Raw genomic sequence first — 20,424 nt, 5'->3', positions numbered from 1 at the left:
CTGTATACATTGGGAGGAATTCCTTCATCAGGATTTTCCTATACTCATGAAATCAGTTCCAGAATGAAAAACACAATAAAATTTTAAAAACAAAACAAAACAACTACATGTGAGGCCTTATAAGGGTTTGGGAGGTCGTTAGTGGTGGGAGAAAAAACAACAGTTTAGATCCCCAGTGTAGCAATCTGTAAACCTTTGGTATTTTTCTTTTTTTAAGGTAAGATACCTAAAGTAACCAATCTCTAAATCTCTGGTATTTTTCTTCTTTGAAATGTGAAATTGGATTTATGAAGTTTGTTTATAACAGTTTGTTATTGTCTTGGAGATGAGCTTGAAATATAGCCCAGAAACTTTTTCTTTTAATAAAAAAAATGCTTTTAATTTCTTCACAGTCACTTCCAATGCAAGTCCCCAGTCCCTTACAGAAATTTCCTTTGTACAAGTAAATACAGTAAAACCAAACAAATCAACATATTGGCCATGTCTGAAAATGGATAGCTCATTCTGCATCTGTATTCTGCCCTCTCTGCTGAGACCTAGGCTTCATACTTCATTGTCAATCCTTTGAAATTGCATATGGGCAATATATTGACTAGAGTTCTGATATATCCAGAAATATTTTTGTACCATCGTTTTGTACCATATTATTTTTAAAATATTTTATTTTTTCCCAATTACATGTAAAGACATTTAAAATTTTTTTGAGTTCCAAATTTTCTCCCTCCTTTCTTCACCTCCCCTCTCTCTGAGATGGTAAACAATTTGATATGGATTATATATGTGCAATTGTGCAAAGCATATTTCCATATGAATCATGTTCTCACACATTCTTGAGGATTTTCTTTTCTACCTTCTTCATTTCATAGGTGAGGAAACAAGATGTGAACTGTTGTTTTCTGATTTCAAATCTTGTACCCTTTCCACTTTACCTCTTTTCCTCTCCATTTCTGGACTTCAGAATCTTCATGGACAGAAAAAAAGGGGTGGTGGTGATGGAAATCATCCTTGTGAAAAAATTGTGAGAAAGAGATAATATAAATGAAGAGAAATCTGTGGAATAAGCACACAAGTTTTATTGTCAGGCAACATGTCAGTTGAGTGCTTTTCACCAAGATTAAAACAGGAAATAGTGTGACCCAGGCAACAGTCTGCTATCTAGGACCAGTGGTATCCGGACCCCCAGGCAAAGAGTGAACATTTCAGCCAGCCCATTGAAATCAAGTCAATCTCTTTCTTTTTAGAGAGGAGTCTGTTTTTATGTTTCTTTTGGGTGGGGGGTTGGGGAGGAGTTCTGTGGATCATTCTTATGGTTTAGCAGTGAGGAAGAGAGAGAGACAGAGAGACAGAGACAGAGACAGAGAGACAGAGACAGAGAGAGACAGAGACAGAGAGAGACAGAGACAGAGAGAGAGACAGAGAGAGAGAGAGAGAGAGAGAGAGAGAGAGAGAGAGAGAGAGAGAGGAAGGAAAGAAGGGAAGGAGGAAGACAGAAAGAAAGAAAGAGAGAAAGAAAGAGAGAGAGAGATAGAAGGGAGGGAAGGAAGGATATAAGGAAGGGAGGGAGGGAGGAAGAGAGGAAAGAAGAAAGAAAAGAAGGAAGGAAGAAAGAAAGACTTCTGCTAGGGAAAAGATGTACAATTCCTACATGACTCAGACTCCAAAGTCTTTAAACCCTTGGCTTCAAGGTAGACATTTTGTAAGTGTGTTTGGCACTTTAAAAGAATACCTAAGGCATCGAAACATCTGTTTTCCTATTTTTCAAAAAAATGCTGAAATGAAATATAGTTTCGACTAGGAAAAAGGCTAGCATGAGTTGTGGGCTCTGATTCACAAGCTCATGCTACAAAGGACTTGCAAAGTCTCCTACTTATAGTCTCAGAGGTAGGATTACTCTTTCACAAAGAAATGAAAGAAATCTATGGGCAATCACTCCTGCATGAGGCGGTTCATTATTTTGGACCTCTCAGCTAGGTCATGTGAAAAACCCAATATATACTAAAATCTTGAGAAGCTTCAGAAGCCTGGTGAATTAGTCCCTCGGTGACTTTATAAAAGCTTTGTACTGTTAGATGATCGTCTCAGAGTTCACATTCCATACAGTAAATTTGAGTCCTGTGACTTCAACAAAATGAGCTTCCCCTCCTTTTTTTTTTTTTTTTTTTTTTGAGACTAGGTCTCCCTAACTCTCCCCTGGCTGGAAGTTTAGCTGCCACTCATGGACGTGATCCCAATACTGATAAGCTGGGAAGATTTTCCCTAAATATTAGCCTGGTGGCCCCCTCCCTCTCTTCCTCCCTCCCCTACGGGATCATATACTTCGTGCAGACACCCGTTCAGCATTAGCTAGACTGCAGCTTAAAATGACTGAAGTCAATCAATCCAGCCCCAGCATCCCTGTAGCAGAGATTATAGGTGGGGGCTACCATGGTGCAAACTTCCTTTCTTAAGCCATATTTCTCTATTTCTGCTGCAACAGGAAGAGTATATAAACAGTAAAGGATGGGCATGGGATGTTAAATAGCAAAGGTAATCTGGGAAGGAAAGAAAAGCTGTTCCTTCGTCCCAGTAGTCACTGCAATATTACTTCTTTTTCTCTGAAAGGGGTGTGTGTGTGTGTGTGTGTGTGTGTGTGTGTGACTCTAACATTCCCACACACCAGTATTACCCAGCATTCTTAAATTTATATGAATGGAGGCTCGAGGCCTTGATAATGATCATGCCCAATCTTCCACTCCTGGATCAAGGAGCAGAGAAAAATATGAGGGGGCCAGCAGAAGCCATTTTCTATGGTGGTTGACCAACCTCAAATTAATGTTTGCTTGTCGAGAGAATGCTCATGCCTTGGGAACTCACTATCCAGACTCTGATTTAGAGACAGAAGGTACAGAAACACCTTCAAGAGGTTAGTTTAGGAAGAGATCATATTTCTAAATCAGATACCTTAAAAAGGATGAAGTCTGACTTTCCAACTATGCTGATGTATGGTAAGGAGAAGTTCTCTGGCCTCTTGATTTGGGTTCTCCCTCCACCTGTGTAACCCATAAGACACCTGAAGATTTAAACAGTAAAAGTAATCTGGAGTTAGCATAAAAGACAGCAACTAGGCTAGAAAGAAGGAAAGAAAAGCTGTCCCTGGGTCCCAGTGGTCACCGATGGAAACACCAACTATCCAAGAACTGAACCAAATAGGAGTCCATGGCTTTCCATACATTCTCCACAGAGGATTCATCCAATGCACTGAATATCTACCTCTGGTCATAATAATTTGTGTATACCAATGCAGTCTTCATGCTACATGCTACTCACCTGTTATATTTCATTCTTCCTACATAATTAGATTACCAACTCCACAGCCCTCTTCTACTTTTCCTGATAATACATGCCCTGACCATGCTTTTTTACCACTTTGTGCCACAGTCTGGTAGCTGAGTAGTACAATGGTTAGAACACTGGACTTGGAGTCAGGAAAATATGAATTCAAACCCAGCCTCAGACACTTCTAGCTGTGTGGCCCTAACTCTGTTTCCTCATTTATAAAATGGAAATAATAACGACACCTACTTCTCAGGGTTGTTGTGGGAATAAAATGAGATAATATTATAAAGCACTTTGCAAACCTTAAAGTGGCTATCCTGATTATTTACAAGTCATTATGCTCTCTGGAGACTTCCCATTATACTTTTGTGCAGATCTAAACAGCTGGGGAGCTTTACCCCATATCGATTCTAAATCAGCCTTTGTTCAAATTCCCCGATTTGCTCCCAGTTAACCTCTAGGGAGTTAAGCGAAGACAAACCCAACCCCTCATCCACATTACAGCTCTCTAAATAATGAAAGATAGGTATAACGCCCTTTTCCCAGATCTTTTTCAGATGAACTGTTATCTAGTCCCATCTTCATTATACTATACTGGAACAATTGGTTTTTTGAACCCAGGTGTAGGATTTTATATTTATCCCTATTAAATGTCTTCTTCTTAGCCTTGTCCCATTGATATGACCTGTTAAAGCATTTGCAAAATGTACCAAACTTGCCCATTACACGTATACACTAAACTCAAAGCACGTCAGACGGTGAATTGGTGAAAAATTCAATTAAAATGGCCCTTCTTACTGAAGAGAAGCTGCCATATGTGCAAATCTCCTGACTTTCCTGTTGGGTTTCCATCTTAACTGTTCAGGGGGTTGTGATTCTTCACAGTAAAGATTATTGTGCCATGAGAAAAGCTTGTTTAAGAACAACTAATCTAGTATAATTCCATCATTTATAAATGAGGAAAATTGAGGCTCAGAGATGTGAATTGTCTTACTCAGGATGACACAGGGAGTCAGTGGAAAAACTGGCCTTTGCACTCAGGTCTTCAGAAGCCAATTCCCAAGCTCTTTCCATTGTACCACTATGGTATGAGGCCCCACATCTCAGAAAACATGTTGGTACCCAAACCTCACCACCTAGTTCTTGATAATAAAATCAAGTTGTGGCAATATCGGCTTGACTTTTTTAGTTTTTTTTTTTTTCAAAAGACTCTAGCTTCCAGATACATTGGTTAGAGGTTAATGCCCATCAAATTTTGTTCTTTCAGGTTATGTGGCAACTTGCCCAAGCCTTTTCAATTCTCACTAAGCTTTCTGGGCTCAGGGAATAACAAGCCTCATAGCAGCTGCTGCCAATAATCATCCCACAAGAGAGTTGGAAATTTCTCATTGGAAACCCCCACATCCTTTTCATTTCCTTGGCAGCCTCACCCTGACAACTGGCACCCTCCCTGCTCAGGTCTCTGCAGAGCTGACTTACACCTTTGGTTCCTTCTGTAAACAACCAATCTGCATGGTTTGCTTGTGGAACCAGAGCAACCCATGTCCAGGGAGATGAGAACAGAACTCTTGCACCCCCTGACCTTGTTAGCAATGTATTTTGCTCTTTCCCAGTGGGAATCATAGGATTTGACTTGAATTAAAAATTCTTTCATCAACTGTCTGGTGAATACCCTCAGGACCATGGCATCTCAGATATAATATATAAACCAAGAAACTATGTAAAGAAACATTCTCTAGCTTTGAAAATAGAAGCTAATCATTTCTTGACTTGTCTTAGTGATAATTTCATCCTTCATTGGTAAAGGAACCAGCAAGGATAACTTCTATTTTGGATCAGTTTCTCCAGAGGCAGCATGGCTTAGTGGATAGGATATTGGCCTTGAATTCAGGAAGATCTGTGTTCAGATTCTACTGTAGATACTTAATAGCTTTGTGACCCTTGGGAAGTCACTTGAGTTTTTTCTGCCCTGGTTTCCAAACTTTGTGACCAAGATGCCTTTCATCTCTAAACCAATCATTAATCTAAACCAGGAAAAACTGTTTACTATGATAGAAATGATGGGAACCTTCTGAGGAAGGGACCATTATCTCTTAAGAGTTTTTGATAACAAAGGAGAGGAAAATTGGGCATGGTATGACATGCATCATAGATTTGGGGAGAGCAGAATTAAAGAGCTTGGGGAAGACAACTCAAAAGGAATGGGAAGTTTTCAAGAATAACTTTATGGAAATACAAAGGAAACAGTTTTCATGCATGATGTAGGAAAAAATGAAGATATCTAAAGAGACGTGTAGATATAGGGAGAATGCATCAGCCAACTTTTTATTTTTAAAAATGGGATTAGCTTGAATTCATCAAGGGCATCTAATATTATCTCCTTAATAATCACCATAAACTCCTCATTCCCCATTTTAAACATTCCATATGTGTATACACACACATATACGTAGTTTCCTTTTACTTTTATTCTGAATTTGCCAAATAGAATAAGATGAGCATTTCTCTATATAGTGTAGAACAGAAAGATAGGATTGTATATGAAAGTGGATTTCTTATGGAGAGCTTACTTTTCTTTTTAAGCGTGATAAATTCAACATGTAGATTTTCAAAGCTCTCCCGCTTGTCTATAATCGCTTCTCTTAAGCTTTTGTATTATTCATCCTTTTTATCTATCCTTGAAGAATTCAAGTCACCAGGACCAAATAAGCTTTGTCCCAGGACACTAAAAGAATTAGCAGTTGTGATAGCTGAGCTGTTTACAGTTAGCAAGGCAGCATAGTATAGGTGAAAGGGCACTGAAATCAGTGGGGCCTGGGTTCTAATTCCACCTCAGCTGTATGACTCTGGGAAAGTCACTTAATTCATCTGTGCCTCAGTTTCCTCATCTGTAAAATGAGAAGAAATGCGCTTGATAGTCTCTAAAGTCCCTTCCAACTAAATCAATGACCAGATTCTGATCATTGAAAGACCATGGAGAATAAGAGAGATGCTACAGGAGTGGAGGAAGGCAAATGTCCTGATTTTCACAAAAAAAAGAGTCGACGCTCTATAAGCCAGTAAGCTTGTCAATATCTGGCAAAATTCTAGAATTGTTGAATGGATAGTTAGTAAACATCTAGAAGAGGAAATGGTGAGATCACAAAGAGGCAGCCTGGCTTCATCAAAAGTTGGTCGCTCCAGACTCGATTCACTTCTTTTTTGACAGAATTATTAGGTCAGGGCAATGCTTACAAATGTGATTTACCTGGATTTTAGCAAAACATTTAACAAAGTGTGTTATGCTATTCTTTTTGGACAAGATAGAGAAATGGAGGATAGATGACATGAGTTAGATAGTTTTGGAAACATGTTGAAGGGTCAGATCCAAAGATTTGTCATTAATGGTTCAATATAAACTTGGAAGGAGATCTGCAGTGGAGAGTAGCAAAGATCTGAAATTATTGGCCTGGTGCTGGTCAACATTTATATCAATCATTTGGATAGGGGTTTAGGTCGCATCCTTATTAAATCTGTAGGTGACACTGAGCTAGGAAGGCGAACTAACACACTGGGTAATAGAATCAAGCTCCAAAAATAGATCATAAACTAGAAGCCATCTAATCCAATTCTTTTATTTCACAGATCATGTAACTGAGGCCTAGAGAGGTTAAATAAGTTGCCGAGGTCAAATTTCTGGTGAAGTGGCAGACTTATGATTTGAATCTAGGTCTTCTGACCCGATTCAATATATCATGATGCCTCCCATAAATCTAAAAAGATGAAATTGAATAGAAATAAATAGAAAATCAAGTCAACAACCACTTATTAAGTGCCTACTGCATACCTAGCACTGTGCTAAATACTAGGGATACAAAAAGAAGATAAAATTAACCCCTGCCCTCTTTCATTTACTTTTGGTCCCATCTTCTCCAGTCTTCTTCAACAGATTGCCCCCACTCTCTCTAATCTTCAATCTTTCCCCATCTACTAGCTCATTCCTTGCTGCCTATAAGCTTGCCTATATCTCTTCCATCCTTAAAAATCCTTCACTTGATCCTTCTCTCCCTGCAAGACTTTGTCTTGTATCTCTCTTTTTGGTGCTTCCTCTTGCTCTCCTCTCCCTCCCTTCTAAACCCTCTGTGACTTGGCTTCTGACCTCATCATTCAACTCAAACTGCTTTCTCCAAAGTTACCAATGACTTCTTTATAGCCAAATCTAATGACTTTTTTCTCAGTCCTCATTCTTCTCATCTCTCTGTAGCCACTGACAATATTGATCATTTGCTTCTCCTGGATGCTCTCTCTTCTCTAGAGTTTTTGTGGCACTTTGTCCTGGTTCTCCTATCTGACAGTTCTCTTTCAGTCTTCTTTGTAGGTTTCTTATCTATGTTTTGCTCATTAATCATGGGTATTCCCCTATGCTCGGTCCTGAGTTTTCTTCCACTTTCACTTTATTTTATCTCACTTGGTAATCTCATCAATTCCCATTGGTTCAACTATCATCTGTCTGAAGATGATTACCATATGTATGAATTCAGTCCTAGTCTCTCTCCTGAGCTGTAGTTTTGCATCACTACCTGCCTTTTTGGCACTTAGAATCAATGTTTTATAGGCATCTTAAGCATAAGACATCCAAAACGGATCATGATGACTTTCCCTCCCAACCCACTCCTAATTCTAAGCTTCTCTATTACTACTGAGGGCACCACAATACCTTCAAGTCACCCCAACTCACAGTCTCAGGATTATTCTCAATTCCACATTGAAGTCACCCCGCATATCCAATCTATGGCCAAATCTTGAAATTTCTACCTTAATAAAATCTCTTTTATATTCCTTTCTTATCTTTCTTACAGCTCTCATCATAGTTCAGGCCGTGACCAGTTCTTGCCTATACTATTGCAATAGCATTCTAGCTGGTCTCCTGACCTCAAATCTTTCCTCATACCGATCTATCCTCCACTCACCTGCCACAGTGATAATTCTTTAAAAAAAAAAAAAATATATATATATATATATATATATATAAGTCTATTTATATCACTCCCTTAATCAATGAGCTCCAGGTGTTCCTTATCACCTGAAAGATCAAGTATACAATCCTCTGTACGTCATTTAAAGCCTTTGTAGCCTGGCCCCTTCCTACTTTCCCAATCTTCTTACACATTATTGTGCTCCCATATTATCATCCATCTGTCTGTATCTTATTTTTTACATATTGTCTTTATCTTTAGAATATGAACTCCTTGAGAGTAGGGGTTATTTTTTGCCTTTCTTTGTATTCCCAGAAGTTAGCATAATGCCTGGAAAATAAGAGGTGCTTAATAAATGTTTGTTTCTAGTGGAGAAGACAACATGTAAATAACTAGATGCAAATAAAATCTCACTCTTTCTCTCACTTTCTCCTTCTCTCCCTCCCTCTCTATCCCTTTCCCTCCTTCTCTCTCTTTCTCTCTCTCTCTCTCTCTCTCTCTCTCTCTCTCTCTCTCTCTCTCTCTCTCTCTCTCTCTCTCTCTCTGTCTCTCTCTCTCTCTCTCTCTCTGTCTCTCTCTCTCTCTCTCTCTCTCTCTCTCTCTCTCTCTCTCTCTCTCTCTCTCTCTCTCTTTCTCTCTCTCTCTCTCTCTCTCTCTCTCTCTCTCTCTCTCTCTCTCTCTCCCTCTCTCTCTCTCTCTCTCTCTCTCTCTCTCTCTCTCTCTCTCTCTCTCTCTCTCTCTCTCTCTCTCTGTCACCCTCTCTCTGTCTTCCCACCTTCCCTCTCTCCCCCACCATCCTTCTCCCTCCCTCTTTCTTTTGACACTTGTCCCCTTAGTGATTTCAAAATTATGTTACCACTAACACAGATTTCTTCTGTGTTCTGATCTAGTTATTATTCATCAGAAAAGCATCATGGTATATAGGATAGTATGCTCTTTAAAGTCAGAAGGACCTGGATTTAAATCCCACATCAGGCACTCTCTTTTTCTATCAGACAGGTCATGTGACCACACCTAGCCTCCAAATCCTTGTCCATTAAAATGGGACAACAATAATACCTCCCAAGGCTGCTGTGAAGATCAAATGCCATAATGTATATAAAGTTTTTGCAGGTCTTAAAACACTATGTAAAATTGAGCTACTTTTGCAGACTTTGTCTTCTTAAGTGTTACTTCCACTTACTTTTATAGCCCTTCAAGTACAAGTAATATTTTTAAAGATGAGAATAGTTTGCTGTGAACACATGGACAGATCGTTTATATTATCTGTCCATTTGTGGATTTCCTTAAAGTTTTTCAAATTGGTTTGAAATGGTTTAACTGAGTCTCATGTTAACTTTGGGGTAGGCTCATCCTCTGCACCCCTAATGCTTTTAACTGCTGTATGAGGTAACATTGAACACAAAGGATAATAGTAGGTTAGTGATTTGTCCCTGGGTTATTTCTATTTTTATTCCATTGAATAGAAGATGGAAAGAGAAAAGGCTAATAATGATGATGATAATAAATGATAATCCTAAATAATAAATAACAGCAATTCAGAAAATCCAATCTGACCACTTCAAATGAGCTATTAATATTAAATAAAAGGAAAATCCACAAATATAAAGATGTTTACTTTAGCCTGTTTTTTCTACAAAGTAGCATAAGTAATCATCACCATGAGGAAGATGTAAGAAATCATTTTAGTCAAGAAATATTTTACCAAGAAACATTTATTAAGCACCTACTATATACCAGGCACTGTGCTAAGTGCTGGTTAAGGAAGCACTTATTCTATTTGCCCAGTGGAGAAATATGGCAGTCAAGGACAATGCTCACTTAGAATACAAATTTGTAAAAAAAAAAAATGATTGAGAATGGTCTAAAAATTATGCTCAATATCAGGACTATTTTAAGATAAGGATCAAAGTGAGCTCATGGTCTAATGAGCCTACCAATATAACACAATATAAAAAACAAGGTAAATACAATAAGCATTTATTAAACAACTATTGTGTGTATAGCATTGACCTTAGCTCTTCGGGAGATCAAGATTTATATGGAATGGGGCCATGGAGTTTATAGTCTAGGAGACTGTCCTGATGCTGGGACTTTGGCTTTAGGAAAGTCACCAGTTATATTAAGTTTGTGACAGCAATATGTTGGAGCCAGCTCATTCTGGCTCCCTAGAGTTGATTGTTAAATTTTCAACATGAGAATTTACACTTTGGAAATTGTATAGGACTTGATTTAATGTTTTGCTGATTGTTTAGACTGAAGGAAGTGTCTGAATATTCCCCCCCCCCCCCAGAGAATCCATTGCCAAATATTTGCTAGTACATCCACTGCTTTTGGGTGATGTACTTTAAAGAAATGCCAAATTGCTACATGGCAGGTTGGGTTGGCCATAAGCCTCTCACTTTCTCTGCTTCCCACTAGGGCAAACGTTAGGGGGAAAAATCTACCATTTTAAATGACCAGAAGGGAAAGTATGAAAAAGCTCATCTCAAGTCCAGTTTTCAGAGTATTAGGGTAGGTTGCAGGAAAGTGTCATTGATATATGAAAGTGTTTATTATCTTTGATCCAAAATTATTTCCAATCACCAAATAATATTGTATGACCAGCTTTGTTTATTTCTTTTCCCAAGCTTGGTAATTTTTTTTCTTGGAAAGATTAATTGGAGGTAAGGCATTTACAGGAAGTATGATGGTTTGGTTTCCTGTTCTAACAGACACTGGGACCAGCAGGAGCAGTGTGAAAGGAAGACAGGTGCATGTAAATAACATCAAACCTCCAGGAATTGTAGACATTGTAGTGTGGGCCTATACTGGTTACAAATAGGGCCAGATTGCTGAGGGGATGCTCAGAAACAGAAACTTATATGGCTATTGGACTGACCCAAATGCTTGGTTTATTTTCTTCTGCAGAACTGTCTCAATAAACAGCAGCTCCTATCTGCTATCCGTCAAATGCAGCAGTTGTTAAAGGGCCAAGAGACCCGCTTTACAGAAGGGATTCGAAACATGAAGAATCGGCTGACCATGCTCCAGAATTCTGTAAACAAAGCTGCTCCAGATATCCCAGCAGGTAAGATGGCAAACCAGCAACCAGCTGCTGCAAAGCAGCGAAGCTAGGATCTGTGGCTTTTTCCAAGAGCTGGGATGACTTTAAATTTGTTTTTCTCTCCCAAGGCAGCCTATGTGGTCCTTGATTACACTGACACAATTTTGAAGATGTTGTCAAATAGCTCTGGTGCAATAGAAAGATCAATGAATCTTAAGATAGGAAGACCAGTTCAAATCCTAGCTTTACTCTTTTCTAGCTATATTTGTTGAAAGAAAAAAAAAACAAAAAAAACCGTGCCTCAGTTTCCCAAGCTATAAAAAGGCACAATATAAGATCCATATTGCTTGTTTTGCATGTATGTTGCAAGGAAAAGTGCTTTGTAAACCTTAAACCGCTATGCCAATATGTTATGATGATTATTGTTGTTATTATATTTTCATAGGCCTTTAACTCTTTAAGAAGAAATGGTATAATGAAGAGAGTACTTGGCTTTAAATTTTGGCTCCCTTACTACTTGTGTTCCTTCTAGCATGTCACTTAATCTCTGTTGACCTTAGTTTTCTCATATGTAAAATGGGGCAGTTCTATGAGCCCTAAGATTCTTTAAAGCTCTAATGCATGACCTCTTGTCTTCATGGAAAGGTATTAGATTTTAGCATACCAGTTCTCTGGTGTCTTCTTCCCAATGGATCCAAACAGCTCCCATTGTGGAAGTAAACACGGCCATTGTCTCCCTCAGCAACAGATACATGTCATTATCTAGAAAGATCAGAAGTTGGGAAACTATATAATAAATACAACAAAATACTATATAATAACATAAAATACAATAAAACTTTATTTAAAACAATAAAAACCAACAGAACAAAATATGACACAATAATTACAATAAAACTTTATTTTAAAAGGTAAAGACTAGATCATACACTATACAAAAAGTGGTAGCAGGACAGATTTGTCCCCTTGAGTTTACCAACTCCAGATCTGGAAGTTTGACTGATTGTATTGTTAATGGGATTTAAGATCATCGGGCCCATTAATAGGCCTCACATGAAACCCATTAAGGGAAGTGCTTAGGGGAGGCTTGCTTGTAGGAAGGCTTTCACACCTTTTGCTAATTTCTTTTCTTATTTATTTATTTAAGCAATTGGGGTTAAGTAACAAGGTTACACAGCCAGTTATTTCTGGGTGTGGTTCTAAGTATCTGAGCCCAGATTCGATCCCAGGTTATGTCGACTCTGGGGCTGGTGCTCTTACTCACTGTGCTACCTGGCTGCCCTGATAATTTCTAATTAGGCAAAGTCAAGAGGGCTGGGATGCCTTCTGGTTCTGAGAACTGTATATATACTCTGAGTTGCTATTTTACTTTGGGGCCTCACTTATGAGAAGGATCTTGTGATATCCTGGTGGAGATTCCGAGTGGCTGTGCTCAGAGCTCCCCGACTTCTCTCTCAATCCAGGGGTGTATGGAAAATGTTTAGTTGATTCAGGCAATCAAAGCCCTGTCTATTGGTCTTTATTTTTCTGCTGGTACTTTCTCTGAAGTTCAGGGTGCTGACTTTTCCCCTGAACTAGTGAATGTAATTTTTAAAAAGACCGTTGACCCCCTAAACAGCTATTTTTCCTAGTAAAGCAGATCTAAGATCCAGGGTTTGCCAGTGTGGTTGCCACTACACTGATATAGCAAATACAAGTGAATAAGAAGTAGGAAATAGGAAAGGAAAAACTCTGGCATATGGAAGTGTCCTGTTTCTGTCTTCACAGATCCCATTCCATAGACAGCATGGCTTAGTGGAAAAGTCAAAATGCCCGGTTTCAAGTTCTTGGTCTACCAATTACTAACTTAACCTCTCTGGACCTCATTATCTCTATGTCTCTAGTTATTTGTAGCCTTAGATGACTTCTAATCCTTTGAAACTTACTGGCTATGTAACCGTAGTAAAGTCACATAACCTCTGTTTGCCTCAGTTTCCTTAACTATAAAATGGGGACAATAATAGCACCTACCTCCCAGGATTGTTGTGAGGGTCAAGTGAAATAATATTTGTAAAGTACTTAGCACAGTGCCTGGAACATAGGTGCTGTATAAATGCTATCTGTTATTTTATTAACTTTAATTAATAATAATAATAGTAATACCTTGGAACTGTGGAAGTACCCTGCACATAACTATACAAAGGTCCTTACTTTGTTGTTGGAACTCTCTCTACCTCAGAGATCAGAAGTTCTCCATGCTCATGAAATGGCACAGCTGAAAAAACCTTAAAAAAAAAAAAACCTGAAAAAACATCTTCCTTAGGCTCAACTTCCCCTGATCAGCCTCTATGAAGTTAACTAGAGGGGGTCCTTGTAAAGCAGACATGAAGGAGCAATGTACTTGACCTTGATTGTAGCAGGATTAAATAGGGTCTGGGGTATGACCAAACTCATTTGCAGGCCATCCAACCTCAGCCTGCCACTTGACTCGTAATTATATAATTTAATTTGTCCTCTCAAGTTCTCTAATTGGAGTCTGTTGTGAGAATTAATTTCTTCTTAGTAACCTTACCATCTTTTTCATTCATCAGTTAACAGCTTGAACTCCAGCTCAGCTAATTAATTATTAGTTATTTAATAAAATGGAGAAAATTCCTTTCACAGTACTTATCTATAATTGAATAAATATTGAAATTACTGAATGTAGAAAAGTTGTAAATGGGTGAAAGCAATAACAAGCATAAAGACATATACAACTATTTATAATATTTTGATAATGACCAATGTCACAATCAGAGTCACACCCTCAATATAACAATAGTGGACATGTCTGGAAATTCAGTTTAACTTCATTCGTTAACCTATACTAATAAAAATCTCTAAAGAATCTTAGTATTTCTATTAAAGATTAGTCTTTTTCCTTTCATCTCCTCAGTAATCATAGAAAATAATCTTTTAAAATATGTTATATTTGTCACTTCCTCATAGATTCTTCAAAGAGTTTTCTTTATATTTTTTTAATAATACCAGTTCAAATAGTTACAACAAGAAGGAATTTTCTCCTCACCTCCTTCCTGTCTCTCTTCTTCACAGATACCTCACAGATCCTCATGCATCACAGATCAAACACAACCTTTTCCTTGATTCCATAGAGAGAAGCACTTCCCATTGAGTTATCTACTCAACTGTCACTTTGAGACTGACAGCAAAAACTGCTTTTCTTGCAACAATTCATGTGACTTCAATAATCTTAAAGAGACAGTTATTGTATCTATAATCTCAGCAAAACAGGCATTCAAAACAGTAGTTATACTTGTGTGACAATACAGTCTGTCCCCAAGACTGAGTTTCCTAAGAAAAGGCCTGTTCAGACCTTCTAGTGCTTGAGTTCTGTTGGTATAGGTGACAGAATCTTCAGGTCCCCACACCCCATTTAGACTTTAGAGGATGATTTTAGTGTAGGCCTCAACATACTGGGTGCTTAAAAAATCAGGATAATATGTAAAATGGGAGACATTCAGATGAAATTATCTTGAAGGTCTCTTGTAGTTCTAAATTCTATTATCTGATGATTCAACAGTCCTTTGACTAATGGACTAAATTTCCATTTTAGTAATTCCTTTGAACTCAATGACCTGCTGTCATGATGACAATATCATGGACTATGGCCCAGGATGGGAATAAGAAGGCCCTTTGGATGGGAGAATGGCACCATTTTCCAAGTTCCTTTTTTTCCCCAGTATTGTGGTTGAATTGTCACAATTCCATTCCCACCCTTCCCCTTGGCCCCTTGTGAACAGTGATACACTGTTAAGTCTGTGCCCACAGCATAGAAAAGCCAATGGGACCCTTTTTCCTTTGGCACAATTATGAACAGGTGCTGGTACATTATACTGCATTTCCCCCCTGAGGAAATGACTCATCTTGTGATGCTCTGGCTTTTAAAATCAATTATTTTTTTTAACAGGCTTTTCTCCCTAAGCTGAAAAAAGTAATTTTACTGATGTCATAGTGACCAGACAGAGGCAAGCAATCTGAACTTTAGAGAGCTTGACAAGACTAAGTTCTTTTCCTTTCAAAAACAGAAATGTTAGAGAATACAATCATTGTGTACTCTAGCAATTGTATGATCGGCAAAGGTGCAAGTTACTCTTGGGTCTAATTATAAGTAAATATAAGCAAAATTCCCTTAGCACTTACTTTGTCTTTGGAAATAAGTACAATGAAGCCCCCAAATGGTTACCAGTATGAATGTTCAGAAGCTATAGCAATTGATGGATACAAGTGCCATGACTTCATATTGTCCAACCTCATGGAATCAAGGATTTTTTAAAATCGTTTTTTGGATGTACACACTGCTATTCAAGTCTTTGCTACCCATTCCAGTGATGGATTTCATGACTGAAAAGGGGCTAAACTTGGAGTGAAAAGTTATGATAAGATATAATGATAAACTGGCAAATTGGAGTAATGCAGACAAGCCAACTGGATTGTGCAGGTCAAAAATGCATCCATTTGGTGGCGGCCAGGTAGCACAGCGAGTAAGAGCACTGACTCAGTGTCGGGATGACCTGGGGATTGAATATGAGCTCAGACACTTAGCACCCACCCAGAAACACCTGGCCCTGTAACCTTGAGCAAGTTACTTACCCCCGATTGCTAAAAAAAAAAAATAGACAGAGGGAATGGAAAATAATGTTGCAGAAGAAGACTGATAGACTGACTGAATTCTTTGCCTCAGTTTTTACTGAAGAGGTTAGAAATATTGCCATGCTCAAATTATCTCTGGGATTGTCCAGAGTCCATGGATGAGCATTCAGTTCACTGCTTTGCTCTCTTCTGAAGACCTGGCAGAGAATGCCAGAGGGGATCCACTCTTGATGTTTCTGGATTTTTCAAATGTGTGTCAGTACTTCATTTGCTATTTTTCCCTTTGAGGAAAAGAAAGTAATTTTTAGCTTGTCAGTGGTTTTTCAGCTCCATCACTCAGATCACCCCTTTATTCCTCCAAGGTTCAATGATCAAGTAACACAGTATTAACCATGCACTTACAAAGCTTGAAATCTTTCAGAAATAAGCGAAATTTGGGGCAACTAGATGGTGCAGTGGATAGAATACCAGCCCTGGTGAGTTCAAATTCAGCCTCAGACACTTATTAGCCATGTGACCCTTGGCAAGTCACTTAGCCCTGAATGCTTCCCACACAATGCCCCTCCCCCAAAAAAGAAAGAAGTGAAATTTTATGGAAAAATCATTCTTGAGGCCTCTTTTCCATAAAGGCCAACTGAGGGGTAAAATGGAAACAGATAATGTGTCATAGAAATGTAGATGAAAGCAGGATTTCTCTAGAAGATATTCCCAAAGATAACAGCAAGTGCACTTATTACTCATATTATGATTTTGGCAGTACTACTAGGACTTTATCCCAAAGAGACCACAAAAAAGAGAAAAGGACCCACATGTACAAAAATATTTATAGCAGTTCTTTTTGTGGTGGCCAAGAATTAGAAATTGAAGGGATGCCCATCAATTGGGGAATGACTGAACAAGTTGTGGTATATTAATGTAATGGAATAATACCGTGCGATAAGAAATGATGAGTGGGAGGATTTCAGAAAAACCTGGAAAGACTTACCTGAACTGATGCTTAGTGAAGTGAGCAGAACCAGGAGAACATTGTACATAGTAACCAACATTGTGCGATGACTAACTCTAATAGACTTAGCTCTTCTCAGCAACACAATGATCTAAGACAATTCCAAAAGACTCATGATGGAAAAAAACTATCCATTGCAGAGAAAAAACTATGGAATTTGAATGCAGATTGAAGCATACTATTTTAACTTTTTTGTTTTGTTTTGTTTTTTCTTTCTTGTGGTTTTCCCCTTTTGTCCACAACATGGACTAATGTGGAAATATATGTAATGTGATTGTACATGTATAACCTATATCAAAGCATGCTGTCTTGGGGAGTGAGGAGGGAAAGGAAGAGGAAAATTTGCAACTCAAAATCTTATAAAAGTAAATGTTGTAAACTAAAAATTACTTAATTAATTAAAAAAAATTTTAAGAAAGAAAAATGGAACTCAGAAAAAAAGGAAAGACACCAAACCATCAGAACTACATAATTGTACAGAAGTTCTATCTTCCCAAAGAAGATGGATGTAGATTTTCTAATAAGGAAGCATTTCCCCTTGCTCCACAAAATGATGAGGATCATGTAGAGGTTCATCTTGGAGAGAGAGTAAAGAGGAAAAAGAGATAATTTGGGGTGGTTGATGACTCCTTGCTAAGGGTTGTTGACATCATCATGATAAGAACAATGAGGGGAGCTATGTTTCCTGGGATCTGCTTCTATGATATAATGACCTTCCCAAGACTTAATATGGTCTTGGGCCAGTCACTTAGGTGCCATTAGACCTCAATTTCCTCATTTGCAAAATGAAGGAGATTTGACCAAAGAGCCTCTATGTTTCTTTTTTTTTTATTTTTTGCTTTTTAGAAGGCAGTTGGGGTTAAGTGACTTGCCCAAGGTCACACAGCTAGTTTTTGTGTTAAGTGTCTGAGGCCTGATAGAGCCTCTAAGTTTCTTTCATTTCTAGATATGTGATACTCTGAACCTACTCTGATTGCCAAATCTGAATTTTAATACTCACTTCTGGGGATTTTTCTGGGGGCGATACTAGCAGAAGGGAGCTAGATAGGATGTCTAGAGATTATGAAGTCCTGGGCAAAAAACTGAAGACCTTGGGAATACAGGTAATGTTTTCACTGGGGCTGCCAGTTGAAGTTACTGTAGGAGTCTCAAAAGAGAAAGGTATATGGGAAAGGAAGAAAATCATTAAGAAGATGACACATGAGAAAAGGGCCTAGATTCCTGGACCAGGGCTTCAGATACAGGAGTGATGGACTCTTGGCTAGGGATAGGGTAAAGGCAGGAAGAATATATTTATCCAGTGACATGATTCTGATCAAAAGGGCTTTTAATTAAAAATGGGAGGGGAAGGAGAAAACCGTTCACATAAATCCACAATACCAGATATCAGAGAGCATAGGAAATAAGATATGATGAATATCAGTGGGGAAGACCCCATAATTCACAGAAGACACCTGTGCACCAATGCACAGCATATAAGTAATTAGCAAACTGAACTAGAGATCTCCATTCAAGAAAATAAATTCTGCCTCCAAGGTATTACTGAGACTTGGTGAGATGTGATTCACTAATGAGGATATATTTTATTTTAAAAGAACTGATTAGGTAAAGGAGAAGGCAGAATAACATTTATTGTAGAGGCTGAGGTGCCCCTCTATGCTAATCTGCTGAAGAGGAGGCAGCACACTCCAGTGGTCAGAACTCTGGTTCCAGTGTCGGAGATCCCAATTTTCATCTTGCTTCTGACACTTAATTCCAGGAGCTTCAGTCGAGGGTGTTGGATTATGTAGCCTCTGAGATCTTTGTCCACTTGGCTGTCAAAGAGCCCTTCCTAAGTAAGGTCAGGTCTGACCATGTTGCCCCTCCTTCCTACTCCCTACCTAATAAACTCCAATGACCCTCTATCACCTCCAGGATCAATATAAAATCTTCTGTTTGATGTTCAAATTCTAACCTTTCTAGTTTTCTTATACCTTATGCCCTCCCCACTCCTATATACTTTGTGATTCAGTGACACTGATCTCCTTGCTATCCCTTGAATGAGATACTTTTACTGCCTTTCTACCATGCTTAACTTCCTCTCCCTCCTCATCTCAGACTGTAGGGTTCCCTTCAAGTCCCACCTAAAATCTCACCTTTTTCAGGTGAGAAGTGGGAAAGATGAGATTTTATCTGGGACTTCTTAATGTAGAAAGGCCATAAAAAAGTTTTGCCTGATTAACTTGGAAATCAATTTCCACGGCTTTGCGGAGAGAACTCCACCTTCCCATTCCTCCTTTGAATCTGAAGAACTAATTTCAGACCTGGTTTTATCCTACCTTCTCTTAGGGCACAGATCATCACTGAAGTAATTTCATCTCTGTTCCTTTTGTAGTCTCCTGCCCTTCACTGACTGCTCCACCCAATGGGAAAAAATTTGGCAGCAAGTATTTGGTGGAGCATGAGGTCCATTTCATCTGTAATCCTGGCTTCCAGCTGATTGGCCCCAGTAGTCTTCTCTGTCAGCCCAATGGCAATTGGACAGGTGACAAGCCAGAGTGCAAAGGTATTTATTGTTCCTTTTTTATTGTTCTTTATCTTCTCATGGCTGGGGTGTCTGTGTGGGCCTGAGGTACCTTCTCACAAGCTCATACATGACTTTAGAAAAGGTAAGTTGTATAGTGACTATCCTACTATTATAAAGTAGTAATCAATAGTAATTGGGGTACTCATAGAATTCTTATGTTTCATTTGATTTTCAAACCTCCCACTGAAAAGCTGTGGTGTTTTACATAGGTTGCAGATAGAATGAGAAAGGAGTATATATTTCTTTGTTCTTTTTTCCTTTCCTTACCTTCCTTCCCCACCTAGCCCTCAAGGAGCATCTATACAGGAGTTTCCACATAGCTAGCATTCTCTTGTGATTTCCAGTTTGTGAAAGAATCAATGAATAACAAAACATTTATTAAGTACCTACTATGTGCTAAGCACTGTCCTAAGTTCTGGGGATATGAATTTTAAAAAAGTAGACCATCATGCTCTAAAGGAGGTCACACTAAAAAGACAAAACATCAAAGAAAGTTCAGCTGTCTGTGGTCATTATCCCTGGGATGGAGGGCATGGTTCCCCGGACCTCGTGATACAAGTTTGTCACATATCTTTTAGGCAGGCAAATCTCAGCAGAGAATGTAGAACTCCAGCAGAGTATATGAAAGGGTAATGGAAAAAGCTTTTTCCTTCTTTTCTCCTATGCTCAAAGGAGACAGAACGCTCTTTTCTGAGTGTACAAGGGAGAATCTGCCTTCAAAATGGGAGTATCCATTTTGGATGGCCCTTCTGTTTAGCTTTCAATGGACCAGCAATTAGGTCTGCCAATATTATCATCAAGAAACATTTGCAGAGAATTTTCTTCCATAGTGACTGTTTGGTATGACAAGGTTTAGATAATTTGGGTTTGTTACATATGATCTCAACAGACAAAGAACTGATAAATA

General features: G+C 38.6%; 1 protein-coding gene and 1 long non-coding RNA gene across 2 annotated transcripts in view; one reads left to right on the top strand and one right to left on the bottom strand.

Moving 5' to 3' along the window:
- FBLN7 (fibulin 7) overlaps window positions 1-20,424 on the top strand; it is a 77,640-nt gene that overhangs the window by 33,915 nt on the left and 23,301 nt on the right. Inside the window, exons 2-3 of the mRNA XM_069075556.1 lie at window positions 11,181-11,340; window positions 19,326-19,496. Of these exons, the coding sequence (XP_068931657.1) occupies window positions 11,181-11,340; window positions 19,326-19,496 (331 nt within the window). The remainder of the gene's footprint in view (window positions 1-11,180; window positions 11,341-19,325; window positions 19,497-20,424) is intronic.
- LOC138151959 (uncharacterized) lies at window positions 416-12,079 on the bottom strand. Its single transcript, XR_011165976.1, has 3 exons — window positions 11,981-12,079; window positions 2,941-3,049; window positions 416-1,050 (listed from the first exon to the last, which is right to left on the bottom strand). It is a non-coding gene; the product is annotated as an uncharacterized lncRNA (long non-coding RNA).

This window comes from Petaurus breviceps, unplaced genomic scaffold, assembly GCF_028583685.1.
Source record: "Petaurus breviceps papuanus isolate PSGF00001 unplaced genomic scaffold, PetGlider_PUasm1.0 90919, whole genome shotgun sequence".
Taxonomy (NCBI): Eukaryota; Metazoa; Chordata; class Mammalia; order Diprotodontia; family Petauridae; genus Petaurus; species Petaurus breviceps.
This window is presented reverse-complemented; position numbering and strand designations above follow the sequence as displayed.